This window comes from Oncorhynchus mykiss, chromosome 15 (genome assembly GCF_013265735.2).
Source record: "Oncorhynchus mykiss isolate Arlee chromosome 15, USDA_OmykA_1.1, whole genome shotgun sequence".
Lineage (NCBI taxonomy): Eukaryota > Metazoa > Chordata > Actinopteri > Salmoniformes > Salmonidae > Oncorhynchus > Oncorhynchus mykiss.
In genome coordinates this window covers 65,843,070-65,858,024 of record NC_048579.1, presented here as the reverse complement: position 1 = coordinate 65,858,024, position 14,955 = coordinate 65,843,070, and the positions used below count along the sequence as shown (strand labels likewise).

The window sequence follows — 14,955 nt, the reverse complement described above, 5'->3', positions numbered from 1 at the left end:
ACAATTAACTAGAGGGATTCACCAATTAACAATTAACTAGAGGGATTCACCAATTAACAATTAACTAGAGGGATTCACCAATTAACAATTAACTAGAGGGACTCACCAATGAACAATTAACTAGAGGGACTTACCAATGAACAATTAAGTAGAGGGACTCACCAATTAACAATTAACTAGAGGGACTCACCAATTAACTAGAGGGATTCACCAATTAACAATTAACCAGAGGGATTAACCAATTAACAATTAACTAGAGGGATTAACCATTTAACAAGTAACCAGAGGGATTAACCAATTAACAATTAACTAGAGGGATTCACCAATTAACAATTGACTAGAGGGATTAACCAATTAACAATTGACTAGAGGGATTAACCAATTAACAATTAAATAATTAACAATTAACCAGAGGGATTAACCAATTAACAATTAACTAGAGGGATTCACCAATTAACAATTGACTAGAGGGATTAACCAATTAACAATTAAATAATTAACAATTAACCAGATGGATTAACCAATTAACAATTGACTAGAGGGATTAACCAATTAACAATTAAATAATTAACAATTAACCAGGGGGATTCACCAATTAACAATTAACTAGAGGGATTAACCAATTAACAATTAACTAGAGGGATTAACCAATTAACAATTGACTAGAGGGATTAACCAATTAACAATTAACTAGAGGGACTCACCAATTAACAATTAACTAGAGGGACTCACCAATGAACAATTAACTAGAGGGACTCACCAATTAACAATTAACTAGAGGGACTCACCAATTAACAGTTAACTAGAGGGATTCACCAATTAACAATTAACTAGAGGGACTCACCAATTAACAATTGACTAGAGGGATTAACCAATTAACAATTAACTAGAGGGACTCACCAATTAACAATTGACTAGAGGGATTAACCAATTAACAATTAACTATAGGGATTAACCAATTTTGACTAGAGGGATTAACCAATTAACAATTAACTAGAGGGATTAACCAATTAACAATTGACTAGAGGGATTAACCAATTAACAATTAACTAGAGGGACTCACCAATTAACAATTAACTAGAGGGATTAACCAATTAACAATTAACCAGAGGGATTCACCAATTAACAATTAACCAGAGGGATTAACCAATTAACAATTAACTAGAGGGATTAACCAATTAACAATTAACTAGAGGGATTAACCAATTAACAATTAACTAGAGGGATTAACCAATTAACAAGTAACTAGAGGGATTAACCAATTAACAATTAAATAATTAACAAGTAACTAGAGGGATTAACCAATTAACAATTAACTAGAGGGATTAACCAATTAACAAGTAACTAGAGGGATTAACCAATTAACAATTAAATAATTAACAAGTAACTAGAGGGATTAACCAATTAACAATTAACTAGAGGGATTAACCAATTAACAATTAACTAGAGGGATTAACCAATTAACAATTAACCAGAGGGATTAACCAATTAACAATTAACTAGAGGGATTAACCAATTAACAATTAACTAGAGGGATTAACCAATTAACAATTAACTAGAGGGATTAACCAATTAACAAGTAACTAGAGGGATTAACCAATTAACAATTAAATAATTAACAAGTAACTAGAGGGATTAACCAATTAACAATTAACTAGAGGGATTAACCAATTAACAAGTAACTAGAGGGATTAACCAATTAACAATTAAATAATTAACAAGTAACTAGAGGGATTAACCAATTAACAATTAACTAGAGGGATTAACCAATTAACAAGTAACTAGAGGGATTAACCAATTAACAATTAAATAATTAACAAGTAACTAGAGGGATTAACCAATTAACAATTAACTAGAGGGATTAACCAATTAACAATTAACTAGAGGGATTAACCAATTAACAATTAACTAGAGGGATTAACCAATTAACAATTAACTAGAGGGATTCACCAATTAACAATTAACCAGAGGGATTCACCAATTAACTAGAGGGATTCACCAATTAACAATTAACTAGGGGGATTCACCAATGAACAATTAACTAGAGGGACTCACCAATGAACAATTAAGTAGAGGGACTCACCAATTAACAATTAACTAGAGGGACTCACCAATTAACTAGAGGGATTCACCAATTAACAATTAACCAGAGGGATTAACCAATTAACAATTAACTAGAGGGATTAACCATTTAACAAGTAACCAGAGGGATTAACCAATTAACAATTAACTAGAGGGATTCACCAATTAACAATTGACTAGAGGGATTAACCAATTAACAATTGACTAGAGGGATTAACCAATTAACAATTAAATAATGAACAATTAACCAGAGGGATTAACCAATTAACAATTAACTAGAGGGATTCACCAATTAACAATTGACTAGAGGGATTAACCAATTAACAATTAAATAATTAACAATTAACCAGAGGGATTAACCAATTAACAATTGACTAGAGGGATTAACCAATTAACAATTAAATAATTAACAATTAACCAGGGGGATTCAGCAATTAACAATTAACTAGAGGGATTAACCAATTAACAATTAACTAGAGGGATTAACCAATTAACAATTGACTAGAGGGATTAACCAATTAACAATTAACTAGAGGGACTCACCAATTAACAATTAACTAGAGGGACTCACCAATGAACAATTAACTAGAGGGACTCACCAATTAACAATTAACTAGAGGGACTCACCAATTAACAATTAACTAGAGGGATTCACCAATTAACAATTAACTAGAGGGACTCACCAATTAACAATTGACTAGAGGGATTAACCAATTAACAATTAACTAGAGGGACTCACCAATTAACAATTGACTAGAGGGATTAACCAATTAACAATTAACTATAGGGATGAACCAATTTTGACTAGAGTGATTAACCAATTAACAATTAACTAGAGGGATTAACCAATTAACAATTGACTAGAGGGATTAACCAATTAACAATTGACTAGAGGGATTAACCAATTAACAATTAACTAGAGGGATTAACCAATTAACAATTAAATAATTAACAATTAACCAGAGGGATTCACCAATTAACAATTGACTAGAGGGATTAACCAATTAACAATTAAATAATTAACAATTAACCAGAGGGATTCACCAATTAACAATTAACCAATTAACCAGCGAGGGAGAGGCTACATGAACATAGAATAACAATTACTAGAATGGACTTCCCCATTTCAAGTCAACAGACAGTGGAAGGGAGGTGTGGGAGGGGGGTTGAGTGGGGAGTTAAGTAGAGTAGGGGTAAGGGGTATTTTGTCTGTGTGAAGATTTGGAGATTAGTGGGGGTTTAAGGGCTGTCGGTGTTGGTATTAAAATCTTACCCAGTGCTTTAGGCAGACAGGTCTAACTCTGGGGATTAGGTATGAGATAGGGGTGTTTGGTTTGGGTGTGGAGTCGGAGGTTATTGGGGGTTTAAGTGAGGTCTAGACAGACAGGTCTAAATATGGGGATTAGGTATGAGATAGGGGTGTTTGGTTTGGGTGAGGAGTCGGAGGTTAGTGGGGGTTGAAGTGAGGTCTAGACAGGCAGGTCTTACCCAGAGCTGTGGGACAGAGGAAGGCTCGTCTGGGAGAGTGCCAGGGTCTCCTGCCTCCCCCATCCTCTCCTTCCTCCATAGGAGTCAGCTGCTTGTTCTCCTCATCCTGATATACCAGCCTGAAAACACACACAGACGCAAGGTCACACACACACACACGTGGGGCATACAGAGACCATGAAAGGCATATCTTTTCATGGTGAAAGAGAAAGAGACAGAGAGAGAGAGAGAGAGGTGGAGAGAAGCAGAGAATAAGAGAGGGGAGGATAGAAGAGAGAGAGGTGGAGAGAAGCAGAGAAGAAGAGAGGGGAGGATAGAAGAGAGAGAGAGGTGGAGAGAATCAGAGAAGAGAGGGGAGGATAGAAGAGAGAGAGGTGGAGAGAAGCAGAGAAGAAGAGAGGGGAGGATAGAAGAGAGAGAGGTGGAGAGAAGCAGAGAAGAAGAGAGGGGAGGATAGAAGAGAGAGAGAGGTGGAGAGAATCAGAGAAGAAGAGAGGGGAGGATAGAAGAGAGAGAGAGGTGGAGAGAAGCAGATAAGAAGAGAGGGGAGGATAGAAGAGAGAGAGGTGGAGAGAAGCAGAGAAGAAGAGAGGGGAGGATAGAAGAGAGAGAGGTGGAGAGAAGCAGAGAAGAAGAGAGGGGAGGATAGAAGAGAGAGAGGTGGAGAGAAGCAGAGAAGAAGAGAGGGGAGGATAGAAGAGAGAGAGGTGGAGAGAAGCAGAGAAGAAGAGAGGGGAGGATAGAAGAGAGAGAGAGGTGGAAAGAATCAGAGAAGAAGAGAGGGGAGGATAGAAGAGAGAGAGGTGGAGAGAAGCAGATAAGAAGAGGGGAGGATAGAAGAGAGAGAGGTGGAGAGAATCAGAGAAGAAGAGAGGGGAGGATAGAAGAGAGAGAGAGGTGGAGAGAAGCAGATAAGAAGAGAGGGAAGGATAGAAGAGAGAGAGGTGGAGAGAAGCAGAGAAGAAGAGGGGAGGAGAGAAGAGAGAGAGGTGGAGAGAATCAGAGAAGAAGAGAGGGGAGGATAGAAGAGAGAGAGGTGGAGAGAATCAGAGAAGAAGAGAGGGGAGGATAGAAGAGAGAGAAGTGGAGAGAAGCAGAGAAGAAGAGAGGGGAGGATAGAAGAGAGAGAGAGGTGGAGAGAAGCAGTACATGTCTGAGGTGAGAATGTTCTGGTCGCTTCGGCGGTATTCTCTCTCGTCCGCGTAACTCTCATCGTACGTCTCGTCCGTCGACACCTCCTCTCGCCTGATGAACGGCAGACGGCTATCAGTGGAGTCCGAGCTGCAGAGGATTAAAAAACAACATAACACCTCTCACTAACCAGCTCACAAGAAGCAATAGAAGGACAGGAGGATTCTCCCCAACAGCAGCAGGAGGGAGGGGAGGAAGCACGGTGGTTAGAAGCAAGATGGCGGCGAGAAGCAGAATGAATAGAGAATCAACACACGGGAGAGAGATAGTGACAGTGGTCCAGCCGCGTGCTGTATTATACTCTACAGAGCTGAATGAAAGGCTTTAGGAGGATCCAACCAGGTTGAATCACTAGGCTGTGTTGAGGCGGAAGTAAGCCAATCACATGTCACCCACAGGAGGCTGCTGAGAGGAGGACGGCTCATAATAATATCTGGAGCGGAGCGAATGGATTGGCCACCTGGAAACCATGTGTTGGATGTATTTCATACCATTCCACCTGTTGCGCTCCAGTCATTAACATGAGCCATTTCCTCCCCAATTAAGATGCCACCAACCTCCTGTGATGTCACTCCTGTCAGGGTGGATCCAACCAGAGCTACATGAGCTAAAAACACTGTAGGTGATGCATATCCACATCCTGTTCTGTACAATATACATCTCTTCCTCCTCTGGTAGAAATATACCAAGATCACACCAGGAGAGTAAAAACAGGTTAAATATTGACTGAAGTCCAGACACTTGTCTGTCCCTAAGTATGTTTAGCTCAGTGCAGCAAGGATCCAGCCAGGGACTGTATGGACAACAGGGTTGGCAGAACCCTTCCATACTGATGCCTCCTGGGCATTTACAACTCTCTCTCTCCTCCTGAGAGAGCAACATACCGCATGAGGGAGTCATAGAAACACATCCTGTGCTCAGCGTCAGTCAGTGTGGAGAGGAAGAGAGGAGAGAGAGAGAGACAGACAGACAAGAGAAGTTACCGTTGACTACCAATCAGAATTAGCAACAGATCCAAAGGTGGCCACGAGAGGTCACTGATAAAAGACAGACTAGAGAATAACACCAACATACTCTACAGAACCCAGAGAAACCAGAGAGACACCCACCTCTTGGGAGGGAAGCACCATGCAGACCTCGGCAGTAGTATAGGGGTTAGCGGGGGTCCGCTCTGCCCATCCACTGTACTGATGCTGGGGTTCGGGAAACGGCTGACCCCCCCTGGACCACCAACCCCCACTACCACACCGGGGACCGCCGTGTTGTTGGCATTGTTGATGTTAGCATTGGAGCCCGAGGAAGAGTAGGAGCTCGGGGTGAAGGTGGTAGAGTCCATCAACTTCTCGTGGGACGGGGAATCGCCCTCGCCGGGGCTGCCCGTCTGGCTGATGTGGAGCGGGCGCTGCGTGGTGAAGGATTGTGGGAAGGTGTTGCGTCCGCTGTCGCGCCCGTCGTTGTAGTAGCTGACGTGGTTGCCGAACAACCCACCCGCTCGCTGTAGGAGGAGCGAGCGAGAGGGGGAGGAGAGAGAGGAGGCAGAGAGAGAGGGAGAGGAGAGAGAGGGGGAGGAGAGAGAGGAGGCAGAGAGAGAGGGAGAGGAGAGAGAGGGGGAGGAGAGAGAGGAGGCAGAGAGAGAGGGAGAGGAGAGAGAGGGGGAGGAGAGAGAGGAGGCAAAAAGAGAGGGAGAGGAGAGAGAGGGGGAGGAGAGAGATGAGGCAGAGAGAGAGGGAGAGGAGAGAGAGGAGGCAGAAAGAGAGGGAGAGGAGAGAGAGGGGGAGGAGAGAGAGGAGGCAGAGAGAGAGGGAGAGGAGAGAGAGGGGGAGGAGAGAGAGGAGGCAGAAAGAGAGGGAGAGGAAAGAGAGGGAAAGGAGAGAGAGGGAGAAGAGAGAGGAGAGAGCAGAGGAGGAGAGAGAGGAGGAGGAGAGAGCAGAGGAGGAGAGAGAGAAGGCGGAGAGAGAGGGGGAGAAGAGAGAGGAGGAGAGAAAGAGGGAGGAGAGAGAGGGAGAGAGAGAGAGAGGAGGAGAGAGAGGGAGAGGAGATAGGAGGAGAGAAAGAGGGAGGAGAGAGAGAGGGAGGAGAGAGAGAGGGAGGAGAGAGAGGGGGAGGAGAGAGAGGGAGGAGAGAGAGAGGGAGGAGAGAGAGGGGGAGGAGAGAGAGGGAGGAGAGAGGGAGGAGAGAGAGGGGGAGGAGAGAGAGAGAGGGAGGAGAGAGAGGGGGAGGAGAGAGAGAGGAGGAGGAGAGAGAGAGGGAGGAGGGAGAGAGGGAGGAGAGAGAGAGAGAGGGAGGAGAGAGGGAGAGGGGGAGGAGAGAGAGGAGGCAGAGAGAGAGAGAGGAGAGAGAGAGGGGGAGGAGAGAGAGGGGGAGGAGAGAGAGGAGGCAGAGAGAGAGAGGGAGAGGAGAGAGGGGGAGGAGAGAGAGGAGGCAGAAAGAGAGGGAGAGGAGAGAGAGGGGGAGGAGAGAGAGGAGGCAGAGAGAGAGGGAGAGGAGAGAGACGGGGAGGAGAGAGAGGAGGCAGAAAGAGAGGGAGAGGAAAGAGAGGGAGAGGCGAGAGAGGGAGAAGAGAGAGGAGAGAGCAGAGGAGGAGAGAGAGGAGGAGGAGAGAGCAGAGGAGGAGAGAGAGAAGGCGGAGAGAGAGGGGGAGAAGAGAGAGGAGGAGAGAAATAGGGAGGAGAGAGAGGGAGAGAGAGAGAGAGGAGGAGAGAGAGGGAGAGGAGAGAGGAGGAGAGAAAGAGGGAGGAGAGAGAGAGGGAGGAGAGAGAGAGGGAGGAGAGAGAGGGGGAGGAGAGAGAGGGAGGAGAGAGAGAGGGAGGAGAGAGAGGGGGAGGAGAGAGAGAGGGAGGAGAGAGGGAGGAGAGAGAGGGGGAGGAGAGAGAGAGAGAGAGAGGGAGGAGAGAGAGGGGGAGGAGAGAGAGAGGGGGAGGAGAGAGAGAGGGAGGAGGGAGAAGAGAGAGAGAGAGAGGGAGGAGAGAGGGGGAGGAGAGAGAGAGAGAGAGAGAGAGAGGGAGGAGAGAGAGAGGGATGAGTATTGTGTAGCGGTACATCCATCTAAAAGCACACAGTCATGCTGTTCTGCTATTATGACTAAATCTATTCAGTCTATGTCGTATGGACAATGCAAAGCAAAGGCCTGGTTTATGACTGGAACAGCAATGTCTCCCTCTATTGGGGCGGGATCGTGTTTAGGTGTGGATGAGAATGCCATTTAGTGGGTACTGAAGTGTAGTGGGTTCTGAAGTATAGTAGATACTGAAGTGTACTGGGTTCTGAAGTATAGTAGATACTGAAGTGTACTGGGTTCTGAAGTATAGTAGATACTGAAGTGTACTGGGTTCTGAAGTGTAGTAGATACTGAAGTGTACTGGGTTCTGAAGTATAGTAGATACTGAAGTGTAGTGGGTTCTGAAGTATAGTAGATACTGAAGTGTAGTGGGTTCTGAAGTATAGTAGATACTGAAGTGTACTGGGTTCTGAAGTATAGTAGATACTGAAGTGTAGTGGGTTCTGAAGTATAGTAGATACTGACGTGTACTGGGTTCTGAAGTATAGTAGATACTGAAGTGTAGTGGGTTCTGAAGTATAGTAGATACTGACGTGTACTGGGTTCTGAAGTATAGTAGATACTGAAGTGTACTGGGTTCTGAAGTATAGTAGATACTGAAGTGTAGTGGGTTCTGAAGTCTAGTAGATACTGAAGTGTAGTGGGTTCTGAAGTATAGTAGATACTGACGTGTAGTGGGTTCTGAAGTATAGTAGATACTGAAGTGTAGTGGGTTCTGAAGTGTAGTGAATACTGAAGTGTGATTGGTTCTGAAGTGTAATGGGTTCTGAAGTGTAGTAGGTTATGACATGTAGTGGGTACTGAACTGTAGTGGGCTATGAGGTGTAGTGGATACTGAAGTGTTGTTGGTACATTAGTGTAGTAGATACTGAAGTGTACTACTACTACTGTAGTAGATACTGAAGTTTGTACTTTACTGTAGTTTATTTATTGTAGTAGGTTCTGAAGTGTAGTGGGTACTGAACTGTAGTGGGTTATGAAGTGTAGTAGATACTGAAGTGTTGTTGGTACTTTAGTGTAGTAGGTACTAAAGTGTAGTGGGTACTGAAGTGTAGTGGGTTATGAAGTGTAGTGGGTTATGAAGTGTAGTGGGTTATGAAGTGTAGTGGGTTATGAAGTGTAGTGGATACTGAAGTGTAGTGGATACTGAACTATAGTAGGTTATGAAGTGTAGTGGGTTATGAAGTGTAGTGGATACTGAACTGTAGTAGGTACTAAAGTGTAGTGGGTACTGAAGTGTAGTGGGTTATGAAGTGTAGTGGGTTATGAAGTGTAGTGGGTTATGAAGTGTAGTGGGTTATGAAGTGTATTGGATACTGAAGTGTTGTTGGAACTTTAGTGTAGTAGGTACTAAAGTGTAGTGGGTTATGAAGTGTAGTGGGTCATGAAGTGTAGTGGGTTATGAAGTGTAGTGGGTTATGAAGTGTAGTGGGTACTAAAGTGTAGTGGGTTATGAAGTGTAGTGGGTTAGGAAGTGTAGTGGGTTATAAAGTGTAGTGGGTTATGAAGTGTTGTGGGTTATGAAGTGTAGTGGGTTATGAAGTGTAGTGGGTTATGAAGTGTAGTGGGTTATGAAGTGTAGTGGGTACTGAAGTGTAGTGGGTTATGAAGTGTAGTGGATACTGAAGTGTAGTGGGTTATGAAGTGTAGTGGGTTATGAAGTGTAGTGGGTTATGAAGTGTAGTGCGTTATGAAGTGTAGTGGGTTATGAAGTGTAGTGGGTGATGAAGTGTAGTGGGTTATGAAGTGTAGTGGGTTAGGAAGTGTAGTGGGTTATAAGTGTAGTGGGTTATGAAGTGTAGTGGGTTATGAAGTGTAGTGGGTTATGAAGTGTAGTGGGTTAGGAAGTGTAGTGGGTTCTGAAGTGTAGTGGGTTATGAAGTGTAGTGGGTTATGAAGTGTAGTGGATACTGAACTGTAGTGGGTTATGAAGTGTAGTGGGTTATGAAGTGTAGTGGGTTATGAAGTGTAGTAGCTTATGAAGTGTAGTGGATACTGAACTGTAGTAGGTACTAAAGTGTAGTGGGTACTGAAGTGTAGTGGGTTATGAAGTGTAGTGGGTTATGAAGTGTAGTGGGTTATGAAGTGTAGTGGGTTATGGAGTGTAGTGGGTTTTGAAGTGCATTGGATACTGAAGTGTTGTTGGAACTTTATTGTACTAGGTGCTAAAGTGTAGTGGGTTATGAAGTATAGTGGTTTATGAAGTGTAGTGGGTTATGAAGTGTAGTGGTTTATGAAGTGTAGTGGGTTATGAAGTGTAGTGGGTTATGAAGTGTAGCGGGTTATGAAGTGTAGTAGGTACTAAAGTGTAGTGGGTTATGAAGTGTAGTAGGTTATGAAGTGTAGTGGGTTATGAAGTGTAGTGGGTTATGAAGTGTAGTAGGTTATGAAGTGTAGTGGGTTATGAAGTGTAGTGGGTTATGAAGTGTAGTGGGTTATAAAGTGTAGTGGGTTATGAAGTGTAGTGGGTTATGAAGTGTAGTGGGTTATGAAGTGTAGTGGGTTATGAAGTGTAGTGGGTTATGAAGTGTAGTGGATACTGAAGTGGCGTCTGGAGCCAATGATGGTGGATGGTGAAGAACCAGATGTAATCCTTATAGCTGGTCACAGCAGAAGCGATGGGCCTGATGAAGCTCAGTAGTTCAGACAGAGGGGTGTGTGGGGCTGTAGCCGACCTTTACCCTGAAGATATCGTCCTCGGACGCTGCCGAGACCGGCTCCTTCATCGACTTGTCCAGGTCTTCCTCCACTGTGAGGTCACCTGATATGGCCCTCCGGATCTCAGGACCCATGTCATGGAGCGTCCGCAGGCCCGCCTGATTAGAAATACAGACAGGCACAGACAAGCACCAGCACGGAACGACAGACACAGAGGAACAAACAGAAACACAGACTCATTGTTTTAGTACTAATTTGATATGTTCAGTGAAGAACTAACACATTTCTAAAAGGTGCTCTCTGGTCTGAAGGTCTGACAGCCAGGAACTTGTAGGGACCCACCTGCAGGGAGAGAGCCGTCTTGGGGGGCACCTTGGCCACCAGGCCCTGCTCTTTACGCTTCTTAAACTTCCTGAAGTACTCCTGGATCAGGAAGGTGGCGTAGAACTTCCCAACCGTCACCTCATCATCTCCAGCAGGGGGCACCACCTGATCCAGCAGCTTCATACTGGTCCTCTTCCAGATCTTCTTCACTATGGCTCGGAGCTCCTCGTTCGCCTGCTCCAAGTTACCTTCACACACACACACACACACACACACACACACACACACACACACACACACACACACACACACACACACACACACACACACACACACACACACACACACACACACACACACACACACACACACACACACACACACACACACACACACACACACACAAACACAGAAACACAGAAACCAGACGGGGACCGTACAAACCAACAATGGTCATTGCTCCAAGTTACCTTCACGCACGCACGCACACACACACACACACATGTTCATGTGGGGCATACAGAGAGAGAGGTGGAGAGAAGCAGAGAAGAGGAGAGGGGAGGATAGAAGAGAGAGAGGTGGAGAGAAGCAGAGAAGAAGAGAGGGGAGGAGAGAAGAGAGAGGTGGAGAGAAGCAGAGAAGAAGAGAGGGGAGGATAGAAGAGAGAGAGGTGGAGAGAAGCAGAGAAGAAGAGAGGGGAGGATAGAAGAGAGAGAGGTGGAGAGAAGCAGAGAAGAAGAGAGGGGAGGATAGAAGAGAGAGAGGTGGAGAGAAGCAGAGAAGAAGAGATGGGAGGAAAGAAGAGAGAGGTGGAGAGAAGCAGAGAAGAAGAGAGGGGAGGAGAGAAGAGAGGTGGAGAGAAGCAGAGAAGAAGAGAGGGGAGGATAGAAGAGAGAGGTGGAGAGAAGCAGAGAAGAAGAGAGGGGAGGATAGAAGAGAGAGAGGTGGAGAGAAGCAGAGAAGCAGAGAAGAAGAGAGGGGAGGATAGAAAAGAGAGAGGTGGAGAGAATCAGAGAAGAAGAGAGGGGAGGAGAGAAGAGAGAGAGAGGTGGAGAGAATCAGAGAAGAAGAGAGGGGAGGAGAGAAGAGAGAGAGGTGGAGAGAAGCAGAGAAGAAGAGAGAGGAGGATAGAAGAGAGAGAGGTGGAGAGAAGCAGAGAAGAAGAGAGGGGAGGAGAGAAGAGAGAGGTGGAGAGAATCAGAAAAGAAGAGAGAGAGGTGGAGAGAATCAGAGAAGAAGAGAGAGAGGTTGAGAGAATCACTACACACACAAAATCAAATGTGTTACCATCAGTCTTGATCCTCAGTGCTGTTCGCACCAGGGCAAACAGGGTGGCATTGAACATGACTGTGCCATCGCTGTTCAGGGGCATGTTCATGGAGACCAGACGCTTGCAGGCCACCCGGTGGGGACAGAGCTTCCCGAAGCCCAAAGGAGGCTGAATCCTCCTCAACAGTGTTACCACATCTAGGTGCTTGATACGACCCCTGTAGAACAGACAACAATATTTAGAGAGAGAGAGAGAGAGAGAGAGATAGACAGAGAGAGAGAGAGACAGATAGACAGAGAGAGAGAAAGAGAGAGAGAGACAGAGAGAGACTAAGAGGGAGGGAGGGAGGGAGGGAGGGAGGGAGGGAGGGAGGGAGGGAGGGAGGGAGGGAGGGAGGGAGGGAGGGAGGGAGGTGCTGTTTGAAGTTGTACTGACTTTGCCTCTGGGTCGTACTCAGCCCAGATCCTCTTGAACTCATCCAGGTGGTGAGGTCCTAGAATAGACCAGTCTCTGGTCAGGTAGTCAAAGTTATCCATGATCACAGCCACAAACAGGTTGATGATCTGTGGACAGAGAGACAACAGACCCCATTAATCAACTCATCAGTCTCAATGCCAGCTGAAAGAGAGACAACAGACCAGAATAATCAACTCATCAGTCTCAATGCCAGCTGACAGAGAGATAACAGACCAGAATAATCAACTGGTCTAGTCTCAATGACAGCCGACAGAGAGACAACAGACCAGAATAATCAACTCATCAGTCCCAATAACAGCTGACAGAGAGATAACAGACCAGAATAATCAACTGGTCTGGTCTCAATAACAGCTGACAGAGAGACAACAGACCAGAATAATCAACTGGTCTGGTCTCAATAACAGCTGACAGAGAGATAACAGACCAGAATTATCAACTGGTCTGGTCTCAATAACAGCTGACAGAAAGATAACAGACCAGAATAATCAACTCATCAGTCCCAATAACAGCTGACAGAAAGATAACAGACCAGAATAATCAACTCATCAGTCCCAATAACAGCTAACAGAGAGACAACAGACCAGAATAATCAACTCATCAGTCCCAATGACAGCCGACAGAGAGACAACAGACCAGAATAATCAACTCATCAGTCCCAATAACAGCTGACAGAGAGACAACAGACCAGAATAATCAACTGGTCTGGTCCCAATAACAGCTAACAGAGAGACAACAGACCAGAATAATCAACTCATCAGTCCCAATAACAGCTAACAGAGAGACAACAGACCAGAATAATCAACTCATCAGTCCCAATAACAGCTAACAGAGAGACAACAGACCAGAATAATCAACTCTGGAATAATCTGGAATACTAGAAAAAAACGATTGGTTTCTCTACCAGTGGGATTGTCCCTCCTGACTCTCTGTAGCTAGTGGGATTGTCCCTCCTGACTCTCTGTAGCTAGTGGGATTGTCCCTCCTGACTCTCTGTAGCTAATGGGATTGTCCCTCCTGACTCTCTGTAGCTAGTGGGATTGTCCCTCCTGGCTCTCTGTAGCTAGTGGGATTGTCCCTCCTGGCTCTCTGTAGCTAGTGGGATTGTTCCTCCTGGCTCTCTGTAGCTAGTGGGATTTTCCCTCCTGGTTCTCTGTAGCTAGTGGGATTGTCCCTCCTGGTTCTCTGTAGCTAGTGGGATTGTCCCTCCTGGCTCTCTGTAGCTAGTGGGATTGTCCCTCCTGGTTCTCTGTAGCTAGTGGGATTGTCCCTCCTGGTTCTCTGTAGCTAGTGGGATTGTTCCTCCTGGCTCTCTGTAGCTAGTGGGATTGTTCCTCCTGGTTCTCTGTAGCTAGTGGGATTGTTCCTCCTGACTCTCTGTAGCTAGTGGGATTGTTCCTCCTGGTTCTCTGTAGCTAGTGGGATTGTTCCTCCTGGTTCTCTGTAGCTAGTGGGATTGTTCCTCCTTTCTCTATGTAGCTAGTGGCATTGTCCATCCTTGCTCTCTGTAGCTAGTGGGATTGTCCCTCCTGACTCTCTGTAGCTAGTGGGATTGTCCCTCCTGGCTCTCTGTAGCTAGTGGGATTGTCCCTCCTGGCTCTCTGTAGCTAGTGGGATTGTCCCTCCTGGTTCTCTGTAGCTAGTGGGATTGTCCCCTCCTGGTTCTCTGTAGCTAGTGGGATTGTCCCTCCTGGTTTTCTGTAGCTAGTGGGATTGTTCCTCCTTGCTCTCTGTAGCTAGTGGGATTGTCCCTCCTTGCTTTCTGTAGCTAGTGGGATTGTCCCTCCCCGCTCTCCGTAGCTACTTACCAGGAAGGCACAGAGCATGTAGAAACTGACGAAGTAGAAGATAGCGAAGTGACTCCCACACTGGTCCTCGCTGGCTGGTCCCACCTCTGACCCCTTCTCACAGGGTCGCATGGGGGCGCATGCCAGCATGATCTCCTGCCACGCCTCGCCTGTGGCACACCTGGGCACAGGTAAACAACCAGCTGTCACACACAGAAGGCTCTACTGTACAGGAAGAATGGGCTCCACGAAGGGTCCACCTGGTGGTGAAATGCTGCATGGTTGTCCTACCTTCACAGGTAGAGTTTTCAAACAAAAAAGTAGGAAACGACATCCCGGCTTGCAGAAGAGATGGAAAGGATGCACAGGGGTTTGATAAAACACCATGACTCTGAGTTGGCAGTGCTTTCATCATCTCCAGATCTGTTGGGGGCTTTTAAATCAGGAATTTGTGACGTTGGTTTACAGTCTGGAAAGAGAGGAGGAGAACAGACGGCTCACCTGAAGAGCAGGAGTGTAGCCTGGGGGAAGGTCTGGAAGTTGTTGTTCCTGTTGATCTGACTGTTGTCCCTCAGGGCTATCTTACCAAACATCTGCAGGGGGCAAGGTTGTTAGGAGACACA

The 14,955-nt window shown here is 45.6% G+C and overlaps 1 protein-coding gene across 4 annotated transcripts in view; it reads right to left on the bottom strand.

Annotated features, from left to right (window-relative positions):
* Positions 1 to 14,955, bottom strand: part of LOC110518394 (voltage-dependent L-type calcium channel subunit alpha-1C) — a 561,342-nt gene that overhangs the window by 8,018 nt on the left and 538,369 nt on the right. For 3 of the 4 annotated variants that reach the window (XM_036944962.1, XM_036944960.1, XM_036944959.1), the window contains 10 exons: positions 14,834 to 14,925; positions 14,354 to 14,513; positions 12,507 to 12,634; positions 12,089 to 12,288; positions 10,820 to 11,049; positions 10,501 to 10,635; positions 5,871 to 6,256; positions 5,646 to 5,672; positions 4,720 to 4,851; positions 3,571 to 3,689 (listed from right to left, as the gene is read on the bottom strand). In XM_036944962.1, coding sequence (XP_036800857.1) covers positions 3,571 to 3,689; positions 4,720 to 4,851; positions 5,646 to 5,672; positions 5,871 to 6,256; positions 10,501 to 10,635; positions 10,820 to 11,049; positions 12,089 to 12,288; positions 12,507 to 12,634; positions 14,354 to 14,513; positions 14,834 to 14,925 — 1,609 coding nt within the window. The remainder of the gene's footprint in view (positions 1 to 3,570; positions 3,690 to 4,719; positions 4,852 to 5,645; positions 5,673 to 5,870; positions 6,257 to 10,500; positions 10,636 to 10,819; positions 11,050 to 12,088; positions 12,289 to 12,506; positions 12,635 to 14,353; positions 14,514 to 14,833; positions 14,926 to 14,955) is intronic. The other variant, XM_036944961.1, reaches the window with a different exon arrangement.